The sequence below is a fragment of the Magallana gigas genome, chromosome 7, assembly GCF_963853765.1.
Source record: "Magallana gigas chromosome 7, xbMagGiga1.1, whole genome shotgun sequence".
Classification (NCBI taxonomy): domain Eukaryota; kingdom Metazoa; phylum Mollusca; class Bivalvia; order Ostreida; family Ostreidae; genus Magallana; species Magallana gigas.
Window position 1 is genome coordinate 25,603,222 of NC_088859.1, and position 26,076 is coordinate 25,629,297.

Sequence of the window (26,076 nt, forward strand, 5' to 3'; positions counted from 1 at the left end):
AAAAAATGTAATTTCTTAGTGTTGCTTTGTTTTGTTTTCTGGATGGTTTTCTGGCTTAACAATGAACATGACTTGCAGTAATCCTTACCACATTCTTTTATCCCAGGCCAGAATAATCTATTCTTAAATTTTTCAAGAGTCTTGTCAATGCCTATGTGTGCTGGTGAAAGAAAGAAGGTCATGTAAGTACTTCTAAAGGTCAATGTCTCATAGCTGCTGAGACTATAAGTTAAATCTTTTTTTTTTGATGTCCTGTGCAATACTCCAACAATAACATGGAGACAATTCCAGGGGGCCCAAAGGGTCTTCAGATGGAAACTACCTGGTGATACTTCTTTCCAAATTAGATGACACTTTCTTCTTTTTTTAAAAGAATAGGGCATATATCAAAATCTGACAGTTGCTGAAGTAGTACTTTGGACTTTCCTTGATGATTGGCATCTTCATGAAAACGCTCTCTATCATCTTTCTGGTTATTTCCTTCTTGTTTCTGATTTACGTGAATGATTTGCATGCATGGATGTCTGCTAAAATCTACTATTTTATGTTCATAAGCTGTGTGAATCATTTTTAAACTGTATGTTTCTAAGAATTACAAACATCTCACAATCTGACCAGTGGGTTTTTTCAAGTTCTTCATCCAAATTTATTTTCTCAGTTGTATTATCAGTTATTGAGTCAATTCTTGCCCATAAAGGTACGAATGGAAATATTTTAATCCATTTACTACTGCTAACAACTCTTTCCTTATTACACAGGAATAATGTTTCACTATTACATGCTCTCTGTCATTGACTACCTGGGCCAGGGCAGCTCCCACTGCACTGTGTCCAAAATAAAAGAATTATCGCAGATGTGATGAAGAGGCCTGGCAATGTTTGCAATTACATAATATTGCAGATCATTGCTCTCTGTTTTTCTTTTTGGTCTTCCAGCCTTGGACACATCTCCTTTTTCTTAGGTGAACTGCCAAATAGCTTCTCGCATTAATGTTTTATGATTGCACTTTTCTTCTTTAGAAAGATCAAAAATACCATAGTTAAGTGCAAAACAATCCGGCTTTTTCTTTGAATATCGTATGCATACAGATTTTTAAAAAATATATAATTTCTTAAAAAGTTTTTCACACCGACAAATTGATGGGATGCTTTTAGAGTAATTCCCCTCATTTCTATGTGATGTCACGTGATGACGCTTTTAGCTGACGATACGTTTCCGGACTTCAGCAATGTCAGAAACCGAAAATAGAAAACGTCTTCTTAATCTATCACTTTAGCGCAAATACTATGTGAAATAACAAACATACCAATGACTACAGTGTATAATAATGTGAAAAGATTTCTTGAAGGGAAGTCTTAGATAGGCATGGTGTATCGTTCATCAGATTTCCAATTTGAAGCGCTTTTTATGAAAGAAAGATGATTTAATTTTAACATATGTACTTGAAAATGGTGGGCAAAATTTAGATATTGTCCAAAAATGGTGCCGAATTCGTCACCAGTTGTTACGGTGTGGGGTTGAATAAGCAAGTAAGGCTCAACTCCTTCTGTATCTGTGAGTAGAAATATATCCGTAATCAAGTACTGTGAAATTTTGGGGGAGGAATTGCTCTTGTCTAATATTGTGACAAACGATTTACCTCATGTTTTACAACAGGACAACGCTACACAGCATACTATACCTATACACAGAATCACGTGACCGTAATGAAAAAGGCCTTCCGATTCCCGGATTTAAATCCAATAGAAAATGTTTGGCAGATCATGAGAGATCGTGTGGAAAAAATCAGCCAGAAAATATCAGACTGAAAAGTTACAATCATGGAAACGTGGACACGTTTGGATCAGAACTGTATAGACAGTTTGGTAGACAGTATGTAACAGCACATCGCTCAGTATATAGAGCGACACGAGGGTCTGACTTATTATTTACTTTATGCATTTTGAATGGTTCTATATTCATTTGTTTGTTTCAAGGTGATGCTATTGTTGCAAAAAAAAAAAAACGACTTAAATTAAAAACCGGATCTTGTTGCACTTTACTATATATAAAATGTCCTCACTTGTTCTATGAAACTCGCAGAAAAAGCCAATACCCTTTCTTGGTTCTGAGCATTTCCCCAACACGGAACACAGTGTGAAATGACTGATATGTTCCCCTCAGTTTTGTCTTTAATGACAATTCAGCATTTGAAAGGAAAGACAGTATCCGTGCAATTTTCCATTCATGTACCTCAGGGTCACAGCATTCATGAGATCTCAACATATTAGGTCCCTGATCCTCCTTCTGTTGGCTATGTATATCACCCTGTCCTAGTTCGTCATACTCAGTATGGTCTCTTTTGGATCCCTCTTCATGTAAATTAATGACCACTTCAGTATCAAAATTATCCAATATTTCGAATACCAACAATTTTGAAATCTTAAACATGTTTACAAGTTTAGGTACAAAGGTTTGTTCACCACTCACAAAAGCCTCTCAACGTAGGTTCATACCTGGATGCCACTTTTGACTTCAATATCTTGGGAGTGGTAAGAGATACTGTAGCTAGATATAACGATTGGTAGGGGTGCTGGATCTGGGTTTTGTCATATGGTGTTCCTCTTCCAGGGTGCCAGGACTCCCAAGGGACCAGGGAGCCACCGGCCTAGTTTGTTTCTTTCACATTGTCTTCTCCATCTGATGCTTGGTTGGCTGGTGTGGCCTCCTCCTTCACAGTGTCGAAGACTACTGGGTCTTGGCTGGGGACTGATGATGGTAGTCATCCCAAAAGCCATGAGGGGCTACCCATCAACTTCCTTGGGTGTGTAGATGTCAAAGCTGAGATCAAAGAGGACAGCAGTGAGGAGGAGGAGAAGAAGAGCCAGATGGAGGGATCTTGTGAACCAGTGGCTCATCGGAGGATCCTCATCAATGTGCCTGCACAGAGTGTCCAACCCCTCCACCAGGTCAAAAGTGATGCAGGCAAAAGGGTCTTTAAAGACATCTCTGGTTTGTATGCTAGTATTTTTAACCAAACCATCAAGGATGAACCCTAATCATTTGTGCCTGCTCATCGCAACCATGGAAAGGGTAGAGGTACTGCAGGCCATGGGCTCCACGCCTGCACTCCTTAATCTTTGTGAGCTCTTGGGGCCGCTTACTGGGAAACAGTTTGGTCTTGTGGGAGGGGGTGGGTTCCAAGGACCTTCTTGCACCTGGCTTTTAGTTGGTGTGTGGCCCCTCCGGGAGCTGGTCTCCTGGCAGGGCTTACTCAAAACTCCAGGACACTCCTGTTTCCATCACTGATGGACCGTCAGTAATGTCAGAAGCAGGAATTTGCTTGGTGACAGCCCTGGCATTGTGGGGTCATTAGGAACTATCTATTGGCTGAGATGGTTTACAGACATCTGCCATCTCAAGAGAGGGGCAGGAACCCAACTCTTCACCTGACATCTTAGCAGCTCTCTGTTGAAAACTAAGAGTCCCCACACTTTTTTCTGTACCAATCTAGCTACAAATTGGATATCCTGATCAGCACACTTCTTCAGACAATCATAGTTGGTCACCATCATGGCAGTCCTCTTCTTTACTTTATACAGGTGCAGTGTCAACCTCTTCAGGCTACAGCTTACTCTCAAAGTTTCGCTCTTGGTCGGTAAATATCTGGAGGGAGCATCCGAACCTCACATTGCCTGTTGACTTGTTGACTGCTTCCGTGGCTAGGACCTCAGCCCTCTGAGATACCCTTCGCCTACTAAGTGAACTGATCCATCAAGACTGAAACATACCTAATACCCATTCCCCTTCTCATTTCTGAGTCTAAAATAGTCCCAGGAAGTCAAGGTGCACTCTCTCCATGTATGCTCCCGTATGGTTCGTGGTTGTCTCAGCTCTGGCATGGCGCTGTGAGCATTTGTTTTTCTTGCAAGGACCACTAGTACTAACAAAACCCGAATCATTCCTTTCCAAAATGAACACTCCCTCAGTATAGCTTTAGTATGCTTGATTGTCTGGTGACAGGCCATAGTCACATTATGACAGAGACGCAAGATGTCCTGCCTAAACTCCCTGAAAACAACTGAAACTCTCCCCCTTTTTCTAATCCTTATCTCTTTCCAGATGACCTTGTCCTAATTCAACCTAAAAGGGCTGTGGTAAATAAAGTAGTGTTTAACTGCTGGGCTGGCAAGAAAAAAATCCCCATCTTCCAGGAACATCTGCTAATGCTGACATGTGACTAATTCTCACTCTCAAAGTTGACCTCTGGATAGTGGATACCACTAGTTCAGCCCAAAGTCTTAAGGCTATTTCGCTGATAGAGTTGCTGGCCAGGCATCTAGTCACTGGCAGTGGGACAAGGGCCAGCTGTAATGCTGAACTCTTCCCCCAAAATACGTCCAGCTTCTTGGCCCCACAAATAAGGCCACATCACTGACTTCCTCAGCTAATACATACATGACTGGTGGGCTCTGGTGTACTTAGAGCAGCACCTCACACAGCAAGTCGCTGAGGTTGATGCCTTAGTCCACACCTCATCACCTAGATTGGAGTGTTGGTTGGGATGGCATATCAGTATTGATAAGGCACCGTCTGTGCTATGTCACTGTCTGAGCTCTTCAAGATAGCATGAACCTGGTAGTTTAGCAATCAGACGAGACTTTGATAAACTATGAACCTCTTACTTAGCAAGTAAAGGCCATATATACATGTACTGTACAGACTGTCATGGCACTTTTATGAGGGAAATAAGGAGCATGTCTTTCTACATCATCTTCTTTAGGTGGCGGTAGTTGAGCCACCAATGCACATGTACCTGCCTGTCCTTCCTCCTGATTAATACGGGCAATTCGGCCCAATTAGACATAGAAGTCTAAATGACTCCGGCGTCGAGTATCTTTTGTAGGTGTAGCTCCTCTTTGCCCGCAAAGAATCTGAGTGCTGTCATATCATCTCCTTAATGAGTGCTGCATCAGCAGTGTCAATCTCAAGCTCTAGAGCAGTGAAGTTTACAAAACCAAATTCGCTGTGGGAAAATATGTTCTTGAACTGGGATAGTAAATTTGCAAGCTGTGACAGTTTTTCTTCACTTGTGGAGGATCTCTATAGAAGGTCCTGCTGATGACCGAGCACCTCGAAGGGGATCCAACTTTCAGCTACTCTACAGATCTCCCTCCTCAAGTGAGGCACCTGATGATGAGCGGGCACCTCGATAGGGATCCAACTTTCTGCTACACTACAGATGACCCTCCTCAAGTGAGGCACCAGTCTATGCAAGTCTGTCTCTGCCACGTCCCCTAATAGGCTCCATTTCTTCAAGGTAATATCCTTTTGGCATGAAAGGTATGGGGCATGAGCAAGAACTCCAATAACTTCTCTTTCCCTAAATTGGTCATGTACTCTGAAAACCATCTTGAAATGGTTAAGTAGTGCAGAAACCACAGGGAAGCAGTTCAATTTGTCATAAAACTTCATTCAAATTGTATAGGCAGTCTGTGGGCAAAGCTCTGCCTATCATAGCATAAGTCTTTATAACCGTCTACTGCAGGCTCTTAGTTTGCCAGGGTTGATGAGTGGTGTGGCAAACTCTTTTGATTTATAGCTCACTTCAGGATCTGCACATATTCAGGTGAGCAATAGGTCACTGTTAGTGTCCACTTGGTTAAGCCAGTTTGCTGGGTGTTACAGGGATCCTCACATTATTACCCTGAAAAGGCGTTACAAATGAAAGGGGTTCATGTTAGAGATGTACAGGGGTGTACACATGATCAACCAGGTGATTGGGCTTATGAGATTGTGGATAAACTTGCGTTATTCTACTCCCCTCCTTCCCGTGGTGATAGGGCTGGGAAGGTGGCTATGGCAACTGATCAGGTTAGCAGGTAAAATACTGGTATAGTTAACATTCCCTCTGCTCAGTAATATATAGACCTTCTCAGGGCTTGGGTGCTGTGTAACAGCAGTACAGAGGTGACACTTCTGGCCTTATTCCAACCATAAGTCATCTAGATATCTTCCCCACACAGGGTGAAGACACTGTGCTTCAAGTCCAACTTACCTTACGATTCCTCAAGATATCCATTCCAAACTGCATCCAGTCCTTGATGTGGGCTACATATTGTTCAACCTGATGTGTGTGTTGACCCACACTGATGTTGAATGGGCCAGCAACATTTACCCCTAAGTTGGGCTCTATTTCTGGCTTGCAACAAAGTGAGATATTTCTTGATGGGGGCTTGGACTTCAATTTGTTGTAAAACTTCTTCCCAAGAACAATACTCACTCCTGCTCAAGTATCCACCACAGCCTCTATGATGGGCTTTCTGAATTCTCAGCCTAACTGTATAGAGTTTGTTGGCATCCTGAGGGACTGCTCCCTGAACCTGCTGCACAGAGTCCCTTTCTGAGCTGTCCTAAGGGCACCTGAACACTGTATCTTCTTTGTGTCTTCTTTGGGCAACCCCTGTCACTCCAGGCTGCTTGGTATTGGAGTCAGTACACTGTCTTCTGGAATCTCAGAGAAAACCCCCAGTGTAGACTGCCTCTGTAAATGCACTTAAAAGTCCAACATGTTTCTTCTTAAGCTTCAGGCAGGAACCGGGGGGTATCCTTCCATGACCGACCAGACTCAGACATTATACAAGGTAGGTTCGGGAGATTGTCATCTCACCATTGCTTCTTAAAACCAGCATCCCTGTTAGGCATCAGCATACACACTGTCTGGGGGGCTGGCGATCCCTTGCTCCTCTGGTTCCAGGTTTGGATCCTCTGCAGCAACTCTCAGTCTAAAGTGTACCAAGGTACTGAGGGGGTGATCGGACCCCATTTGGTGAGCAATTCCTTCTGAAGTGTCAGGTCCTCCCGCACTTGAAACACTGGCTTGTCCAGGTGGACGCCTCCACTTAGGGTTGGGGTGGCATAGACTTTCCCTATAGGGTCTTTTCCAGCTGTTGTATATGGCTCTTGAGGTCCTTTTTCTTACTCTCTGCTTTAGTGTCTTTCTTGCTGTCAGTAGCCTCATCATATTTGTCAGCCATGGTCCTAACTGCCTCCTGCTCCAACTTGAGCAATCTTCGCTGTCAGGAGTGCAGAAGTATTACATTCTGTTGACAGCCATTTTTACCATCTTCAGCTTGCTATCAAAACATACATTTTGGCCTTCCTTTTGGTCCTCTGCCCCATAACACAGATGGGATATGACCTGAGCATAGATATTTGGAAGCTGGGGAAGATGTTAGTGGCTGAATAAGCATAGGGTCTATCCATTGTCTCTGGGACTCACCACTGCTTTTTGGTTGCTGGCTGGAAATTAGGTTGAAGTGTCAGATCCAGTGCTGAGGAAGCAAGGTCTTGTCAAACTTCAAGAGGATTTGACTAAAACGCAGGCAAGGACTAGACTTCATCATTAAAGTATAATACGCATTGGCCTTTCCCTCTAGGAAAGAGCAGGGACTAGAATGGGGGCCCCAGATCCCCCTAAACTTTTGGGATAGAATGGAGTGACTTCAATTGACAAACTGTTATCGAAAAAAAAATTATAAATCAAATATTGGTAAGTGTTGGAGTTGGGGGCTTTGAATTGGGTGCCAATATAATGTTTGTGTACTTAAAGTGGGGTACTAGACTCACCGACACCAATACATATAGCTCTGTAGTCTATCCAATGTTGTCATCTTCTATCAGAGATATGGGGTGGGTCTCTGGTCCATATGCATGTGCAGGGGCCCCTGCTGGATGACATCATGGCCTGTTCAGGAAGTGGAAGACTTCACAAACACTACATAAGTATATGACATGACAATCAAGACAAAACATTGGACCAACACAGTGCAATATAAACAGTAACATTGGTATCGCTATTCATAGAAAATTGTAAAACAATTAGTAAAAGTTTACCCCTCATATACTTCACCTTATAAATGACTGTATAACTAATATGGAGAAAAATTGTTTTGTAGCAAAATTAAGCTTTTAATTTGTGAAATTAATGTAAAAATAAGCTAAAGTGAAGAAGTTTAAGATTTATTTTTCTGGGCATCACAATCTGAAGAGTTGGATAGTTGGCAATTTTTACGCAGAATTTTTATTGAGCCTCTCTGAAATTGAAGACTATCATTTGTAATCATATATCAATCAACCTGCTACAAAAAGTTTTCAGTTTAAGTCATACCATAACCCTTCCGGGTTCTAAAGAGTCCAATATTAATGAAATATTCATATTTTTCTTTCATTAAACAGAAAAAATGGAGGGAGTACTATTAATTTGTGATCTAAGCACTCCGTTAGAGTTTTAAGTTTCAGTGTATTACATGTATTCAGGAAACTCTAAGTAAGATTTAATTCATTTCAAAATGACAAAATATTGAAGTAAATTCATTTTTATTTTTATTTAATGCAAATCATTCATGCTTGAAGGAAAAAAAACAAACAAACAATGCGAGCAACCGCAAACTACCAGAGCAGCAGTATAACAAATTTTCCCAGAGGGGGTCCACCCCACAAACATATAACATATATCAGAATAAATTAAACTAGCCTAGTCCATCCCCCCAAAAAGTTACTACCAGAGTACCAGTATAAAAATTACCCATCAGGGTTCACATCCCCACTCCCACCCCAGCCCTCCCGCCTCCAGCTCCCCACCCCCAAGATAAAAACTACTTTTCTCTGCCTCCTATCAAGGATGTACCAGGGGTACAGGTATATCAGTCTCTCTCTGATTGTGCCTTACAATATTCATTATTTTAATCCCATGTTGTGAAAAGTTGAACTTTGCAAAAAAAGGTTATAGTGCAAGTTGGATCCATGTGCTAGGTAAACTTCATGAAGATCTAATTGCAACATTTTCAGTACTATACTACATGTATAATGATTTTTAACCTATCTGTATGACAACTACCCAAATTCAACTGAAGTTTGCACCATTTTACACCATGTACAATAACTGTCAATATGACAGACAGATCATTCCTACATATTTACATGTGTATATATAATATACAGATTACAGTTGTAAACAACATTTCTGTCAATATGACAGATCTCAATATTTACATGTATATATAATATACAACTAAAACTGGATGGAGTGTCCATCAAACTGATTGAAAGTCTCAGTGTCCACACAAACCAGTACACTTGCACAACTAAAATATCTTTGACAGTTGTCTTCTTCTGTGTTAAGTGCCATAAAATCCTTCTAGGATTTATACACTATAGATAAGCACCGCCTTGTTACCATTGTCTCTTAATTCCCAGTTAACACATGTACAGAAACGTTACAGAATATGAGAGCACCGAGTTTTCTGAATTTTCCCACAAGACAAGTCTTTTAGACAGTTTTTCTCATGCAAGCACAGTGGTTCACATGATCAAAGCACTTTCTACCCATACTGGTATCAGAGCTTTATTGCTAAAAAGAGAAGAAAAAAGAAAGCAAGATAAGAACCATCAGAAAATTATCTTGAAAACTTTCAGTGCCCAACACATAATGATAATCCAATTCTTATTCACTTGACATTGTTAATAATTTCACATTCATTTCCTGTATATGATTATCAGAATTTAACCTTGACCTTTACTTTTTTTATCAAGGTCACAGACACACAGACAGACAAACTTTAGTACATCTATACTTACACACTAGTTCCTCCTTTAGTAGACAATGAAGGAGGTGTCAAGCTCAGAATGCTGCACACACCGTCTCCTGGCAACTTTGTGCTTCCTTTGCTGGGGCAGTTTCTTTTGTTGCGGAACATTGAGGTGCATGGGGCGATGTCTGAAACTGGTGCGAGCCAGCCACTCAATCTGTTCAAAGAAGAGAATGATCACTTTCATTATAAAATTTTCAGAAGTTCTCTATTCATATTACTCCCTATCTAAACAGTACCAATCATGAATACCTGCATTAACTGCAGTTGATATATGTATACCATAGTACCAATAATTATGAATATTAATACAGTTATTGTTAATGCATACAGTGTGGGTGGGTTGCGGGACTGTAGGCAACCCCCTTCTTTCTTCTGACTTGTTGATTGCACTCGTAAGTTTGTACTGTAAACCAAAACCAACAAAATGAGTTGAAATTGTCTCTTTGTTATGTACACTGAGTCACATATTTTAAAATTTGTGTATTTTTAAATTGACACTGCATTTTCATCAATGCATTTACTCAGGTCAAGTTTATCATTAATAAAACTTTATAAACATAAATTTGGGCTGCTAGTTTTCAAAGAATCATATGCCAATTGAAATATTGCAAAACTGATGGATTATGACAAGTCAACTAGTAATAAATTGTGGTAGAGATGATCTTAGAACATTGATAGGAGGTCAACAATCATGAGAAATGATCACAAATCTCAGAAAGTCTTACATAGTCATTCATGTGCTCTTTCCATGCATGACGGAAGGAGACAAAATATGGCTGTTGCTGTAGGACACAATAAAGCACAGAGTGAAAGAATGAAACAGTAGAAAGAGAGAACGAAACAGTACACAGAAAGAGAGAGCGAGGACTTTGAACAGAGAGAGAGAGGACTTTGAACAGAGAGAGAGAGAGAGAGAGAGAGAGAGAGAGAGAGAGAGAGAGAAAGAGGTAGACAGACAGAGACTGAGAAAAGAAGAGATGTACATTTTGTGACACTGTTTCACTGAATAACTTTGAATTTCATTCAAGTGTTTTATTCAAGTTGTATTTTATTCAATTCATATCGTGTATTTTCCAAATTCATGATGTATTGCATATTTTATAGAGTATATGTATTATAGTTCTTAACATATTATAGACTGTTGTTTTAAAAAGAATATGACCCTCTAATATAGAATTTTTATATTATTTTCATATTTTATTTTATATTTATAGCATTCATTGATTTTAAAGGTCTTATTTAATCTTATATCTATAGTGCAAGGTCAAAATGTTATTTTTTTTTAATCTGTCCAGACTACATGAGTACTCACACTAGATTTGATGTGGAGTTCCAGCAACACATCATACCACTGTCTCTCATTGGAATGATTAGATGAAGCATCTATGCTATGCTGAAATTTTTAATATTTTATATAAATATCCATCCAATATTTAAATATTCAACTTTGTTTGGAAAATGGAAATGAATGATCAATTAATCTCTTAAAATGTGTCTTTTATCTTTATGACAAAAGATAAGTATTGCACTGCAGAACCATATTATCCATCATGTCCCCCCCCCCCCCCCCCCCCCCCCCCCCCCCCCGTGCCAATCATGTTGACTATTTGTTATAATGCCTACTTAATAAATATTTTTTTGTATAATATTTAGGGCAATTGCATCATTTAATATCAATTGGAAGTCGTGATATGGGAGAAATAATGGTTCAGTAAATGATAATTTGATATCCATCATGGCGACATTTTGGACAAAATGGCATCCAGCATCGTGCACAGAAAGAATTCACCTTATAAAAGGTTATATTAATGCTCATGTATTAAAAACAGTTGATTCTGAGAGCCATTACCCTCTTTGACGAGCTCTTGCTCTTTCTCTCGGATGATCGCTCTCTTTTCATAGTGAATTCTTAGATTTTTGCGCTATGTGTAAAAACACGTCTGATTGCCACCGATCAAATTCAGTAACTAACGTGGTAACCAAAACGAAACGGTATATATACCTACAGTGATGACGTTACCCTTAACGACGTCATACGCTGGATACCGGGGATAATTCATACGCCACACACGTTTAACATACCTTTTAGTTAAGTAATATCCACCAAATAGCATAATCCCTGATGCAAAGTCGATGAAATGATTTTTGAGTCATTTATCATAAAATTTGACGTCATGAAATAAATTGAATGTCGCGTTTGTTTTGGCGCACTTTATTTTTTAGTTTAATCTAAGTAGGCTAATTTTGATTTTAAAAATTAGAAAGAAAGTATAAAATCATCACATTTACGGGGAGCTACAGACCTGCAGCTGGGTGATTACATGTATATATGTTGATCTCTCGTCCACATTGAAATAACAAAGTGTCAAGTAGCATTTTTTTAGAGAAACTACCATTTCTTCTTTGATATCGTAATCTTTTTTTCTTTTTTCAAAAAAAAAAAGAAATACCGAAAGTGGCAGAAGTAGGGAAAAATGGAGAAGTAAAAACCCAATAAACTATAAATTTCATAGTGTAATAAAGGAACAAGAAACAGAAATGGAGAGAAAACAGGTTCAGTAATATAAAGAGCTGTACATGTACTTTTAAGGTATGTTACTACTTTATTATACAGTAAACTTCATAACCTTTTTCATACATTCTAGAATTATAAATCTTATTATGGAACAAATTTTGTAAAGTTGTGTAAATGAAAACAATAGAAGATTTTACTTTGTTTGACTTTGACTTTGTTTTGACTCAATATTTCCGTGACTTTTCTAATATACAGTAAGACATCTATTCTCAATGAAGGTGTTTATGGGAAATTTTAGGTATGAAAAATATTTTTTTTAATTCATTGGCTATACATGTATAGGCTATGTAAAATTCTTTTTGATATATAAGTATGTCTTCAAAGCAATTGCAAGTATTTTTATTCTTGCATTAACAGAAGAGCCAATTAAGGCTAATTTTACGGATAATTTCATTATTCTCTTAAAGTTTCTAAAATGAGAGAGCTTATCAGGGACTCCCACCAGGGACCCCTGAATCCCTCCTCAGTATTTTTCACAACATTTATCGACTTTATCATATCAATGTACGTAACTGTGCACATCTACACAATTAACCCACCAACACAGATCATTTAGAATTTGAGGTGATTTTTTGCGCGAACTGTTTTTACGCGCCTTAAACATACGTGTAAATGCAGCCCACAGACCCCCCCCCCCCCCCCGAATATTTTTCAGTCTTCAGTGTAGTTATCTGTGAAAATACTACGGATCAAAGATCCTGCAATTCCCGTGATATTTTTTCTAAACGTATTACGGATAAAATGGAAAAATAAACATGCAACATTCAATACAAAAAGCTTTTTGAATTGAATGTTGCATGTTTATTTTTCCATTTTATACATGTAAGACCGTGCATATGAAATGAATTTTAGAATGATTATAAAGAAAAATGTTGCATATTTCATGTTTAAAAGGGTAAATTTTTTCTTGCCTTTTCCTATTTTTGTTTGAAAGAAGAATACCTTTAAAAATCTAACATGAATATATCATTTTTTTAGAATGGTGTGTAAATTTCCTCACTCCTTTTCGTGGTTAGTTCAGCAAAGTGGTTGCGCAGGTTGACCAAATACTGAGATTTGATTAGGTTCGAACCCAGAGCTGTTGATTTTTTTATATAGATGCACATTTTTAAACGCATAAAAAGGTAATACATGTTTAATAATAAAGTCGGAATATGAAATTAATTATATGCTTGTCAAAGGTTTGGAATAGTTGTATGTGTGCCTTATTTTATTCAACGCTACTTTCGGGGGGGGGGGGGGGGGTCTTGATCCCCTGGATTTTATGAACAGAAATCGCTTTTAGAATGAAAAAATAAATATATGCAAATATTAAACAATTTAGGGTTCTCTATCTTGGTATGTACAAACTAACTTTTGTTTTGTTTTATTTTTTTTACTGAAATGATTTTCTGTAAGGATTTATGAAATACAATGTACATGTATATATACAAATTCAAATTGGATGCGGAATGAAAGAGTTATCCAGTCTCTCAAGTAAGCATGAGACTGTTCATAGTTAATTAAATGTTTATTGTCATATGTGAGCTAAGGTTAAAGAGAAATCATTGTTAAAAAAATTAAATAAACCCCTACATTGTATATTCAATGCCGATTGATTTTATATTTTGCAATTAAATACATTGTACTACCATCTGTAGAAATATGAAATGATTAGGACACATTATGGATTGTGACAGGATAGAGCATTCAACAGCTAATCTACATGTAGCCTGAATACTTACTGTATTTGTGTTCATTGTAAATGAATGAAACCACTTGTTGCTGAAAACCTTTATTGCCCTCCCTTGTAGATTTGGTTTGAAGACATTAAACATAGAATTAACAGTGTACATCCTTTCATAAATAGGTGAAAAAAATGTGGACAATCCATAACTTCAATATCTGATATCTCACATTTAACATGTTTGCATAAATCTATTGAAACAATGAATAAGAAATCAACCATAAAACCAACTTATTGGTTTTAACGTAATCAATATATTATTTGGAGAGGCTCCTCTCTCAAAGTCATATTTAGTTATTAACTTTCTAATTTTATTTACCGAACAGTATATTTTTCAATGTCTTAGTAATAAAAAAAAACCCATACATTGCTGGGCTGATGTGTCATTTACATTTTAGATATGAAATTGAAAGTTGTCTAGCAATTAGAAATTCTTTTTACCAACATATTACAATATGGTCTGAATGGAAAAATCTACTCTGTAATACATAAGATATACAAGAGCAGAAGTCATATAGATTTTTTTCTGACTGTATCAACTTCATAGTATAATTACTTGTGATCTATTGTGTGTTTGTGTATGTATGAATGTGAAAAATGAAATTACAAAAAATTGCAAATTAAAAAAAAGAAGAAATCAACCATAAAATCCAAGATATACTTTATTATTTGTTAACTTGCTACATTGTTCATCTTTGCCAGACCATCAGCGTACTGAAACTGAGCACTGTTTTCATATTCACTTATATCCAGTGCCACAATGCAGCTTTCTTTGACCACTCTCTCCTCATCCTTCAAATAGTTCTCCAGAATCCTGGTGCATTCTGGGGTAGCGATGGAGCCTAGAGCCTCAGCACATTCATGCCTCACCATGGGGTTTTCCTCCTTATCCTGGAGGTTACACTTGAGTTCATCCACACAGGCATCACTCTGAATCTGACCAAGAACATAGGCAATCTCATGGCGGAACAGAGCACTGGAACACTTGAGACCTGCATTAAAAATAAAATAAGTCAATTTCAAGTCATATTTAAATTACATCATAAGAATTGAGCGTACTCTTTTTTGTACAGATATAGTGGTTGATAAATATTTATATGCAAATGAAAAGCTTTTATTTTATGTTTCAATTTTAAGACATATTGAATAAAAATCGAATCAAAAGAATTTCTTTAGTAATATACTATTGCTATTGAACCTTATAAAATTACCTTTTGCAAGCGCTTTCACAGCTTCTGTTGTGCCTAGATTTCTCAGTGAAAACATGGCTCTGTACCTCTGGAAGAGAGGCAGTGTGTCATCCAGTAAGATTTTCTCCAGATCTTCCACATCCATTTTACTAGTTGAGGGGGCAGGGTCCACAGATTTGTAGGGGTTAGGTAGCAAGTCATTCTCCTCCTCTTGGCTTTTTAACCAGTTCAATCTCTGGAGAGCTAGTTGGCAGGTTTCAGCTACCTAATATGATCAATGTAATCAATTTAAGATTTGTTAGAGATAACATATAGATATGTTAAAGAGGATACACTATATTTTGTTGTGTTCTAAATAGACATAATTATATTATTCAATGTAATTCATACCTCTATAACAGGATCATTAAGATATTCCTTAAGGATATTAACTGACTCCTGTGCTCCAATGGCCCCCAAAGCTTCACCTGTAAAACACCTAAATTTTTATTTACAACTCAACTGTAAACATTTTTTCTCTCTAAATGTTAACAAGATATAACATAATACATTGTATTATTGTATCCTCATTCAATTGAATAACATGCATGTTTGAAAAATATAAAATCTTGGAAGTAATTGTATATCAGCTAGGGTAATTCATTCCAGAATTCTTGATATTTTATATATGATCAATGGTATTTTGTCAGTCTATAACAGGTGTATACCTTCAACTACAACATCATCATCAAAATCTATGCGTGTACAACTCTGCATTTGCACACAATTATTGAGAATAGGATGTATGACCATAACTAAACTCAATTCCTGGACCCTTTATTTTAAAAACAAATATTCTACTGGCTGAACTAAAGGTAAACCCACAAGGTAATGCTAGTAGGAGCGTAGAAGTACCGAGTCTACTCTACTATACACTCTCACACTGAATTAGGTTTCATGGGGTGTTACCTGCTTCATGTCGAACCATGGGTTCTTGGGAACAATCCGCTAAAACACGAGACAACGTATCCAGGGCATATTTATCCTGCATTTGACCAAGGCAGTATGCCAGTTCATGTTTCAAAAGCGCAGATGTATCATCAAAACATTTGGAAATATAGTCAATGGCTTTCTCGCCTCCCAAGTTACGTAAAGTGAATAAAGCTCGGAATCTGTCCTTTAGAGGCTGTGATTTGTCTGTCAAAATGTTACCAACTGCTTGAACTGATGTATCGTCAGTTATTGTGGTCATGTTTGTCTCAACTTAGGCAAATACGTTTAAACACAATTTATCCAATATGTCACAACCTCATGTTATTGTTGAACCGGAAGTGAAGGCTAAACGTTCTCTTCTTTTGCAGAAGAGTTGTCATCTGATAGAAACAGACGAAGATTGACTGATTGCAAAAAATAATGTATGTAATATTTTATTCGAAAGGGAAAAAGAAACAAATTTTTTATGATTCTTTTGTTCTTGTTCTGTGATATCAACATAAAGGTTAACACTGAAAAAGACTGGCATTCTGACATCTATTAATCAGGAGAAGTGGACATGCAGGCATAGCCCTCACCCATTGGATGAAGTCTATGCCTGTCCCCACCCCCAAAGAGATAAGAATTGATTATTGTTGGTTACTGTTGTACTGGTTATGGTCACACCAAACAATCCTAGTGTGTAAAAGTGAGAAAAAAGAGAAACATGATCTCCCCTGCTATCACACGAACAACAGTTTAAGCAGGGACGTATATACGTCCCTGGTTTAAGTTATAGTACATGCATGTACATGTAATAGGGGATGAACATTTGTTTTTCAAGTCTGACTATTGTTCATTTTTTTAAATCAAACTTATATTCATGAATGTTTCGTTCAAAATGAAATGAGAGGGGAGAAATAAAGATGAACTAGTTCTCGCCGAGTACCATTTCTTGCAACGACATTGTTACTTCATTTTTCATGTTCAAGTTTATGTGTTGATAAAATGATGTAACAATGTACTGGCAAGAACTGGTACTCAGCAAGAACTGGTCGCACCCCAGTAGTGAGGTGCTCAAGCAACTGGGCTATCTGGTGCTGGTCTGCCTGTCACATCTTCCCACTCACATAATAATGTAAATGATCAACACCGCAGCTAGGTTTTCTTTAGATAGCAGGGGTAATCTTGTCAGTACCAAATGTTATTGGATATTTGAAACTTGCCCCTGAATATTTGGTCAGGTGCTCTATTACACGAGCTATCTGGCACCGATTATTGAAATGATCTAACTAAGCAACCTGTTTTAGAAACTTTTTTTTTCTTTTTGTAGAGTAAAACAGATTGTTCCAGAGAGGAAAGTCAGAAATGTTTTTTATCATAGCAATCAATTGAAAGAAAAAGGAAACCATTTGCTATGCGGGAAGACTGGTTGACACAAATAGAAAACCGAGAGGGTCTTATTATTCTCTTTGTCAACTACACCTTCTTCTCTGTAGTTTCACTAGTCTGTTTATTGTTTGTACTGTGTCTGACGCATACAACATCTCCTCCGAATGACATAATGTATTCTATTTCATTTATTGCCTACAGTTTTGTTGTTGTCACTATCATACTGGCCGATTATGTTGTATATACTATCAACAGCCACAGGGAAATCAGAATAAAGTGATGAGAATTGGGTAAAACTTCATTGAAATTTGAACCAACCATTTCTTAAGAGTAATCATTACACAGAATATATATAAAACACCATGTCAGCTTCCAAGAATATTAAGAAGATCATTCGGAACATGAGTGCTGGTGTGATCCAGATTGGGAGTCAGGAAAAAGAGGAGCCAGTTCATTCTTTCTCAGGGGAAATAACTCCTCTGAGTCCTTCATCCAAATTCACAGAATCAAGCATTGACATTCCAGGACAAAACTTGATCAAATACATGATGCTGTCTCACTGGGATAACATTCTTGGACCACGAGTGGTGCATGTCTGGAATATGGGAACCGATTCTTTGGATTCCGGTTTCTTGTCACGCATCAGTAGTCAGAGTTTGAGCGGGGAGATCTGCCGTGAAGTGACCAGTTTCATAGACCACAAGATGTATGAAATCCCAGACGCTGATGTTTTTGTGACTGCATTTATCTTTACAGCCATGGGTATCAGTGGCCCTTGTGTTCACACACTGTCTATAGTGATACAAAAATCAGATATGACATTCTTTTTAAATATACAGCAGCTGTTTCTGAAGTGTTTTGAAAGAATAATTCGGAAGTTCAAAGTTAATCTTGATCAGGTAATTTTATTTTTTTTTAAATCATTTTCGGTATTTTAAGCATTCAATAATTAAGTGTTAGTTTTGTATTTCATTTGAAATCTAACATTACTCTAATAAGTACATGTAATCCAAATGTATGTGGTAATATCTTGGTATTTGTCTTATGATATTCTTAGCTTAAGAAAGATGAACCTTTTTTAGGTTTCACTTGACTCAACATTTGAAAGTACTTACAAGGATTTTGATGATTGTTGTCATCCTTGCATTGAAAACATTGGATACCTGAAAAAGTCTGTCTTTCCACAGAAAATTGTGGTATGGATTTTAAAACATCCATTCTCATCAGGAAAACTTAAATGCTACCATTATGTTTAATAAATTTCAATAATTTTGTACATCCATTGATCATCAAGAAAACTACAATGTTACAATTTTATTTGATTAATTGAATTTGTAGATTTAAAGTTAATATTGTTTGTCATATTTCTATGCTAGTATCTGGGATACACAGATTATTTAAAAAGTCAGGATCCCTGTTCCTTTCAGCTGTCTTCTACATACCTGTGTCCAGCTCATCATCTAGACCGAGACTTTCTGAGTTGCTGTATCAGCTCACATCTATCAACATTTGGTAGGAGCTTGGTCATTGGGGACAAAGTAGATACTGTTAACATGGTAAGCCAATGATCAATGCTTTTGAGCAAAATTGTCTAAACAGTTCAGTTGAAATTAGAATTCTAACTTTTAGAAATTGAAAACCATAATTCAATTTTGACATACTGTATGGTTTTTGGGAGTTGATTTTAATCAACTCTCCTATGCAGTTACTCTGGCAAACCGAAAGTGAAACAGTGTTTGGACCTAAGCACAAATCATCACTTCTGACAAGACTTAGTTCTTGAAAATAATAGAAAAATTCAAAGTAATGTATGCTGAAGCATTGTTTTACAAGGAAACTTATCAATAAACACTTTGAAAATAGTCAGATTTTATATAATACGAACAACTAGAATATTTTTATAGTCTCATGTATTCATACGCCAGAGTTTAATATCGCCTCGTTCAACCAAACCCTCAGCTGTCTCTATAAATCTCTGACAAGCAGAAAGGCTCTCTTGCTTGTCGGAGATTAACGGAGACAGCCGAGCGTCTGGTTGAACGAGACTAGAGTTTGATATCGATAGTGCTTGGATCCATACATTTTTTAGAATTGCTTCGATTACTTATATATAGTTTGAAATCTATCTTTAAATATTACACAACATGATACATATGGGGTTTCTCGAAATTTTTGTCGGAAAAGTCTAAATAAAATTCATATAATAAAAAAGTGCGTAATTCAAATACAGACTAGAAACTAATTGCCATGCAAGATAAGTTGATTTTAAAATAAAAGATAATCGATAAAATCAACTCCCATCAGTACTTCAGTACTTTGATTATGAATGTACACATGCTACTATAAAACATTCATTTCCTTTTGCTTTTATTTCTTTTTGGCAGATGTTAAAAACTCTAAGTTTGTTTAATTCACCTAAGGAGAGATGCTGTTCTAGACTTGTTCAACAGAATGAACCTAGCCAGTACCACCATGACATGTGGCTCCAGGGCCAAGTCCAGGTAAAAACTTTTAACCCCTGGCCTTGATCTTTAACCTTGCCAAATATGCATAAAAGAATAAAAGACTTGGATAGAAAAAAAATCCTCTCAATTTTATGGCCTGCAAAATTGTATACAGTTCTAGCAAGTACTATTCTAAAATACAATGGCACCAAAAATCTTTGCAAAGTATCTATGGACCTTAAACCCATGCAAGAAAGTTGTTGAACTTTGTTGAGGGGTTCTTGGGTATAAGTACATGTATACAGTGATATATGTATATTATCAGACATCTGACCATTTGGATCTGCCTGTTCCTGAAATATTATACAGCGGCTACCCCACCACACTGATCGACCTGTCTCAGAAAATGGTCCGGGAATCCCCTACCTACAGCGAACATGTGACCCACGCCCAGGACCAGTGGTACAATGAGCTGGTCGGACTACAATATGGCATGGTGGAGCCCTGCATTCCTCAAGGGTAAATATATACACATATTCATGCTGAGTACACATCTGTGTATGTATGTGTCTACATCTGTGTAGTTGTAAAAAAAATAATCTGATGCAATTATTTTCAAGTTCTTAATTCATATATAAGTTACAATTAAGGTCAAGAGTTTGAGATATAATTGTAGATAGACATAGATTGAGGTGGCGCATTCAGGAAAAATTGTAGATACATGCTAATGCCTATTTACAATTGATATGAAAAAATAAATAGTCACACTGCAAAAAACGGGTAGCTAATATATGTCTTCTCCAAAGAAAATCAATTTTTGTTACTATGCCTATCCATATTAAATATTGATTATACATGTTTAACCCTAGAAGGTATTCAGATAGGAAAGGACATAACTTTTTAGATTTTAACAAGTTATATGTTTTATTTTGTTTTCAGAGAATTATTCTCTCAACATGAAAAATCAGACACCCTAGTCTCTGGATTACTTGATGAAGTAGGTACCTTTTATTATAAATCCTTTTTTTCCTCTCTCCTTATGGTACATGTACAGCTCAACTTCGATATATCGAATACTGATATCTTGAATACAATGGATACTGCAGATTCCTTATTTTATACGAGTAAATTCCACAATTCAGCAGTTTTCCATCAAATCACAAGAACATAAAATCACGAATGCCAAATTTTTATTATAGTTTTATCAAGTTTACATACCGGTATGTTTAAAAAATAAAAGCGAGATTTTAAAATTTGCGAGATTTTACGCGGATATTATTCCTTTCGTTTTTAAGTAATTTACCCTCAATATCTCAAATACTCGAATATCTCAAAGTTTTTAAACAGTCCCATCTAGTTCGAGATAAAAAAGTTTGACTGTATTTCTAAACTGTAAGTTAACTACTTTTTTTGATGTATTACTTGCCATTTTCGCTCTTATTTGTTCCTTGGAAATCTAATCAAAATTGGATGTTGCCGCATTTTCCTTATTCACTACACAGTAATGTGATTTAATTGCAGCTTGACAAGCTGCCATCGGATTGTGGTGTACGAGAGGCTTACATACAGCAGTTTAACCGAAGCATACAATATAAGGCCCTGTGTATCATCAAATATGTAGAGGGCGAAACGTAAGTATGGTTACCATATATAGGTGTTTGGAGGGAGAAGGGGGGAAGAGATGTTTATGTACTACATGTAGTTTTCAAAATATTTACCTGATCTTTTGTTTTATTGAAACACTTAACAGATCTAAAGTAGTTTCAAGAGGAGGAAATAACTCTTGCTGTTCAGATTCTTTTTCCTTCAGTATTTTAATAAATCATGCTGTCGTTTTGCTCAGAAATATAAACATAGACATAAACTTCTGTTCTGCTTATACTCTCTCTGTCATGTCAGTATTTCATTTTGCTGGTTCTCTCTTTGCAGAAATTCAGGAACAATTCCATTTAGAGGGGAATATAAGAAACTCCAAAAGGATGTATGCATTCTTTCTGAAGGCGACTTCAGGATTTATTTGTCTGCGGCAGAGAAACTAAAGCCAGGATTGATTGGATTTTTATATTCAAAATATTCTCGAGAACATTCAAATTCTGGCTTGTCCACTAGTAAACCTTATGTACGATGATGATGATACATGTAGTACCATTTAGAAAACTGAAAAAGCAACAAAATAGGATGCTTTTTAGTTATATCAATATTCATAAACATCAAGCTTTCACATTGTTAAGATAGATTTGTAAACAATGCATGCAAATTTTTATCATATTTCTCAATTTCTTGCATATTTGAATAATTTAATTGACTAAATAATGAAAATAAGTGTTTAATCAAAATAGGAAGAAAAAAGTATGAAGAATAGCTTGATGTTTATTTCCAAAATTGCCATTAAACTCTAAGAATAATGTGATTTAGATGAATTTTTGTATAACATCTAGCATACTTTACTTCTGTTTGTTTCAGTATATGATTTATAAAACTATTCTCAAAGTTTATATGTAATAGAGATGCCTAGATTTATTCTGTGTCAGGACTCCTTTTTTTTTACTATAGATTCTATGCAAGGTGACAGCTTAATCAATTTGGCAATACATTCCACAATGTTGCAATCTGTGATTAATTTTGTTGTTGATGATTTTGGTTTTAAGAACGAATGTTTTAATTTGATTTGTTTTTTTTTTTTAAGTTAAGGACCCACTAGAAATGTTGTTTGGACTTATTATATAGTACTCCTTGGCATATGCATAGGTGTGTGTGTGTGTGTGTATACAATGTTGGTAATTATATACTATTGTCTTTTGGATAATAGTATATAAGAGAGAGGGAGAGGAAGGGTACATTTTGACTTTGAGTTTACATCTACATGTATTTCAGTTTAAATGTAAGAAATGTGTCCTGTTACATATACCCAATAAAAATCTTCAAAGATGGCAAAACACTTCAACTATAAAAAGCCTTTGATAACATATGTTCATTTCGGAAAATAAAAGCAAATATAAAGGGTTTAAATTACTTTCTCTTGATCCAATGGTTATGTTCATGATATAATAACATATTTGGTCAGACACTGTAGGATGCATTTTTTCCATTTTACATTGAATGGTTGATAGTTTTAATTATATAAAGATATATCTGTAAAATAGTGTGCAGTTTAAGGTGGTATGGGACATCTGTCATTGTTAATGTGGATTAAGGTACATTATAATTAAAATACTTTCACCGATTTAGAATTTTCATATTTTACAAAATTTCACCAAAAAATATGTTTTAGATTTTTTGAAAGGTAAAAATTTAAAAATCCCCAATAAGATTCGAATTCATGACTTACAGTTTCGTAGTGAAACCTCTAACCCACTACGCTACACTACTACATGTAGGTGACAATAAGGGGAAAGAAACAAGAAACTATTTATAAAATAAAACTTGATTTTATTGTTTATTTCGATAAATAGTATGTCACGACATGGAGGTGTCCCACACCACCTTAAAGAGTGTTTTTAATAGAATGATATATCTGTGATTCACTGTAATATATTTATTCATTTTTTTTTATTGATTTGTTGATTATCAACAGGTATCTTTTGTAATGCCTAAATATTTTATGGAAGAACTGATGAAAGCTTTATAGAAATAGTCAAGTTGCTAGTCATCACTAGAATAGTGTTGGATTATGAAGTCTCTGATGATCATTGAATACAAGTGGAATTAGCTAGAAAGATAAAAGGGAGTTGCATGCTATAGAATTGCATATTCAACTGTGGAGAAAGAAATGGTATTTGTTGTTGATTTTTGTATACGTCATATATATGTGGATGTAGTTTGCGTTTTTTTCAGGAATGTAAATTGTTTTTAAATACTGTATAGGCTCTCAATACTTATCTACTAACCTTGATTGAAAATATTTTTTTTTGGGGGGGGGGGAATCAAAGGTTACTAATTTATGATAGTTACATGAAACGGTAGATGACTGGATCCAAATGTACATGTTCATGTAACAATATCAAAAGATTTTCCATATTTACTGGTAAACAAGTAGCAGTATTTATTTCAAATGATTGCGATACCATGTTTGATTTCTATAAATATCATCTGTGAATTTTGGTTAGGTATCAAGATATTTTATGATGAGTATTCATGTGTGTGTGTGAATTTGATCAATATTTGCAAATGAATTGAAGAAACCTTGTATTGAAAAACAGAAAGAGTGCTGGATACAGTTGCATGTTAAATGACAACGATTTTGAAGTTGGTGAGTAACCAAGCATTTTGATTTTTGTATTCTTTGTTAATTTATTTTGTTTGCTAATCGTTCTAAACCAATGCCACGGTGAATAAAATATGTGCTATACACAATAGTAAATGCATTTTTGATTTTTTTTTAAAAACTTGGTATCATTTTCTTTTGTCTTTTGTATCTTCCCTTTTGGGATGAAAATATGGATCTTTTTCATAAAACAGAGAGGAAAATATCGATTCCAAATCCCTTGCGTCGTGAACGTCTGGCAAATGATATTGATGTATAAAACTGTGGAATAGAGAAAGACTATAAAATGGATTTCTAAAAAAAAAATGGACGGAAATTAGATAGATAATTATTCTCATCCTTTAAATGGTTCCATCATGTAATTGTGTGATGCATACGTCTTTTGCTGTTATCGTTTGCATGTACATGTATGTTGATGTTGTAATATTTGACCATTTCTGGGACTGAAATACACAATTCAAGGTACTTCTTCTCATTAAATTCCAGATTACAAAACAACAATGATAAAGGATTTTAAATAAATAACAAAAAATTAGGTTGTAATAGAAAGAGTTGCGAAATCTCTCTCTCTCTCTCTCTCTCTCTCTCTCTCTCTCTCTCTCTCTCTCTCTCTTATGACCGAGTCCCAAATATTTAGCTTAATTTTAATCCTTAAAAAATAATTTAAGATTAAGCTCCCATGAGAAAAGCCACAGCTATTCTCTCTCTTAAAGAAAATTTGACTTCTATTTCCAATATTTCAGTGCTGACTTTCAGATTTGACAGATTTGAGAGTTAGTTGCCGAGAGGAACATGTGAACATATGGTAAAATACACATAAACTTTTAATCGGACAAGCAAGGTTTTGTTTGTTTAAAGTAATCCCTTATTAATTAAACGCGGTTCAGAGAGAGAGAGAGAGAGAGAGAGAGAGAGAAAGAGATGTTTTATGAATAACAACGTTTATTTACTTGACAACTACCGCCCTTTGTATTTTATCTTTGTTTGAAATGAATGCATGGTCGAAAGTTGATCTTTAAAACATATCAAATTTTCTTCGTACAATTACGTGTGTAAAAAATGGTCTTTTTGTTTTTAATTAACCAGACATGAAGTGTAATGAATATTGAAATTTAAATTTCCTCGTCCAGACGTGTATTATTTATTCTATATTGCGATATTGAAAAGCTCACTTTAAAGTATTGAAACTGCAAATATTTGAAATGGACATAAATTGCGGCGATCGCGAAAACAGGTAGGTCAAATTATTTTCACATTGTCAATTGTCATCTTAAAATTGGTAGGTAAGGTAATATAAGGTGTGTCCTTTATTGTAACTGAATGAATGGTAGTAATTAAGTAAAAAAAGTCAGAGCTTCAAAAAAAGGAAACAAAAGAACAGTTTTCGAATAAATAAAATCACAGGCGAATAGGGAATTTAGCTTTCAGATTTCACTATGTGAATAAATATTAATTATGATACATAAATGAGCAAAGTGTTTGTATTCGAAATGTATTGTCAATTCTCATATCTATAGATTGACAGCCATACACGTTTCCTTTAAACGCCTTACTATGCCCTAGCATTCATAATTCCAATCATTTCGCAACGATTTTAAAACTCGTTTTAAACCCTTTTTGAGAAAATACTTTGCAACTTTAATGAATTTCCCCGATTGTATACTACATAGTCTGGCATTTTACCTCAACCAGATTACTTGCACATATTTTTACGGGGACAAGGTTCATTTGAACCAAAATTTTCTAACTTTCTTATTAATTTTAACCAAATTTTTCTATATGTTCCATTGTTAGAAATTTTAACTTCAGTCACTCATACTTAAGTCTTTAAGTGGATTACAAATACTTTCGTTTCATTTTATTGGCAGGGACGTCGCTATTTAACGATTTAAAAAAAAGAGG

The 26,076-nt window shown here is 35.9% G+C and overlaps 3 protein-coding genes across 5 annotated transcripts; 1 reads left to right on the forward strand and 2 right to left on the reverse strand.

The window, feature by feature from the left end:
• Positions 1-8,607: 8,607 nt before the first annotated feature.
• LOC117684381 (uncharacterized) lies at positions 8,608-11,811 on the reverse strand. 2 transcript variants are annotated; one of them, XM_066066514.1, is made up of 5 exons: positions 11,715-11,811; positions 10,945-11,025; positions 9,961-10,035; positions 9,619-9,786; positions 8,608-9,391 (listed from the first exon to the last, which is right to left on the reverse strand). In XM_066066514.1, exons 2-5 carry the CDS (start codon positions 11,013-11,015, stop codon positions 9,343-9,345), a joined length of 363 nt encoding a protein of 120 aa, XP_065922586.1. In that variant the 5' UTR covers positions 11,016-11,025; positions 11,715-11,811; the 3' UTR covers positions 8,608-9,342. The 2 variants fall into 2 exon arrangements, with proteins under 2 accessions (XP_065922586.1, XP_065922587.1); XM_066066515.1 differs by lacking the exon at positions 11,715-11,811 and adding an exon at positions 11,482-11,638.
• Positions 11,812-14,577: 2,766 nt separating this feature from the next.
• Positions 14,578-16,354, reverse strand: LOC105337125 (deoxyhypusine hydroxylase). The gene is made up of 4 exons (XM_011441717.4): positions 16,072-16,354; positions 15,514-15,590; positions 15,145-15,388; positions 14,578-14,925 (listed from the first exon to the last, which is right to left on the reverse strand). The coding sequence occupies exons 1-4, from the start codon at positions 16,352-16,354 to the stop codon at positions 14,606-14,608; spliced, it is 924 nt and encodes a 307-aa protein (XP_011440019.3). The 3' UTR covers positions 14,578-14,605.
• Positions 16,355-16,391: 37 nt separating this feature from the next.
• On the forward strand, positions 16,392-22,919 carry LOC105337126 (guanine nucleotide exchange factor C9orf72). Of its 2 annotated transcripts, none has more exons than XM_066065761.1 (9): positions 16,392-16,517; positions 17,408-18,365; positions 18,549-18,662; positions 18,894-19,022; positions 19,851-19,967; positions 20,236-20,429; positions 20,850-20,907; positions 21,432-21,541; positions 21,840-22,919. In XM_066065761.1, exons 2-9 carry the CDS (start codon positions 17,829-17,831, stop codon positions 22,036-22,038), a joined length of 1,458 nt encoding a protein of 485 aa, XP_065921833.1. In that variant the 5' UTR covers positions 16,392-16,517; positions 17,408-17,828; the 3' UTR covers positions 22,039-22,919. The 2 variants fall into 2 exon arrangements, with proteins under 2 accessions (XP_065921833.1, XP_065921834.1); XM_066065762.1 differs by having other exon boundaries at positions 19,887-19,967.
• The last annotated feature ends 3,157 nt before the right edge of the window (positions 22,920-26,076 follow it).

Excerpts from the sequence above, each read along its gene's own strand:
- LOC105337125 (XM_011441717.4), bottom strand. The coding sequence starts at position 16,354 with ATGACCACAATAACTGACGATACATCAGTTCAAGCAGTTGGTAACATT. Across the intron at positions 15,591-16,071 it reads CATGGTTCGACATGAAGCAG|GTGAAGCTTTGGGGGCCATT; the intron begins GTAACACCCCAT and ends GGTGTTTTACAG. Across the intron at positions 14,926-15,144 it reads TGTGAAAGCGCTTGCAAAAG|GTCTCAAGTGTTCCAGTGCT; the intron begins GTAATTTTATAA and ends TTTTTAATGCAG.
- LOC117684381 (XM_066066514.1), bottom strand. The coding sequence starts at position 11,015 with ATGCTTCATCTAATCATTCCAATGAGAGACAGTGGTATGATGTGTTGC. Across the intron at positions 10,036-10,944 it reads AACTCCACATCAAATCTAGT|TACAAACTTACGAGTGCAAT; the intron begins GTGAGTACTCAT and ends TTTGGTTTACAG. Across the intron at positions 9,787-9,960 it reads TCCCGCAACCCACCCACACT|ATTGAGTGGCTGGCTCGCAC; the intron begins GTATGCATTAAC and ends TTCTTTGAACAG.
- LOC105337126 (XM_066065761.1), top strand. The coding sequence starts at position 17,829 with ATGTCAGCTTCCAAGAATATTAAGAAGATCATTCGGAACATGAGTGCT. Across the intron at positions 18,663-18,893 it reads TCTTTCCACAGAAAATTGTG|CTGTCTTCTACATACCTGTG; the intron begins GTATGGATTTTA and ends TGTTCCTTTCAG. Across the intron at positions 19,023-19,850 it reads AAGTAGATACTGTTAACATG|ATGTTAAAAACTCTAAGTTT; the intron begins GTAAGCCAATGA and ends TCTTTTTGGCAG.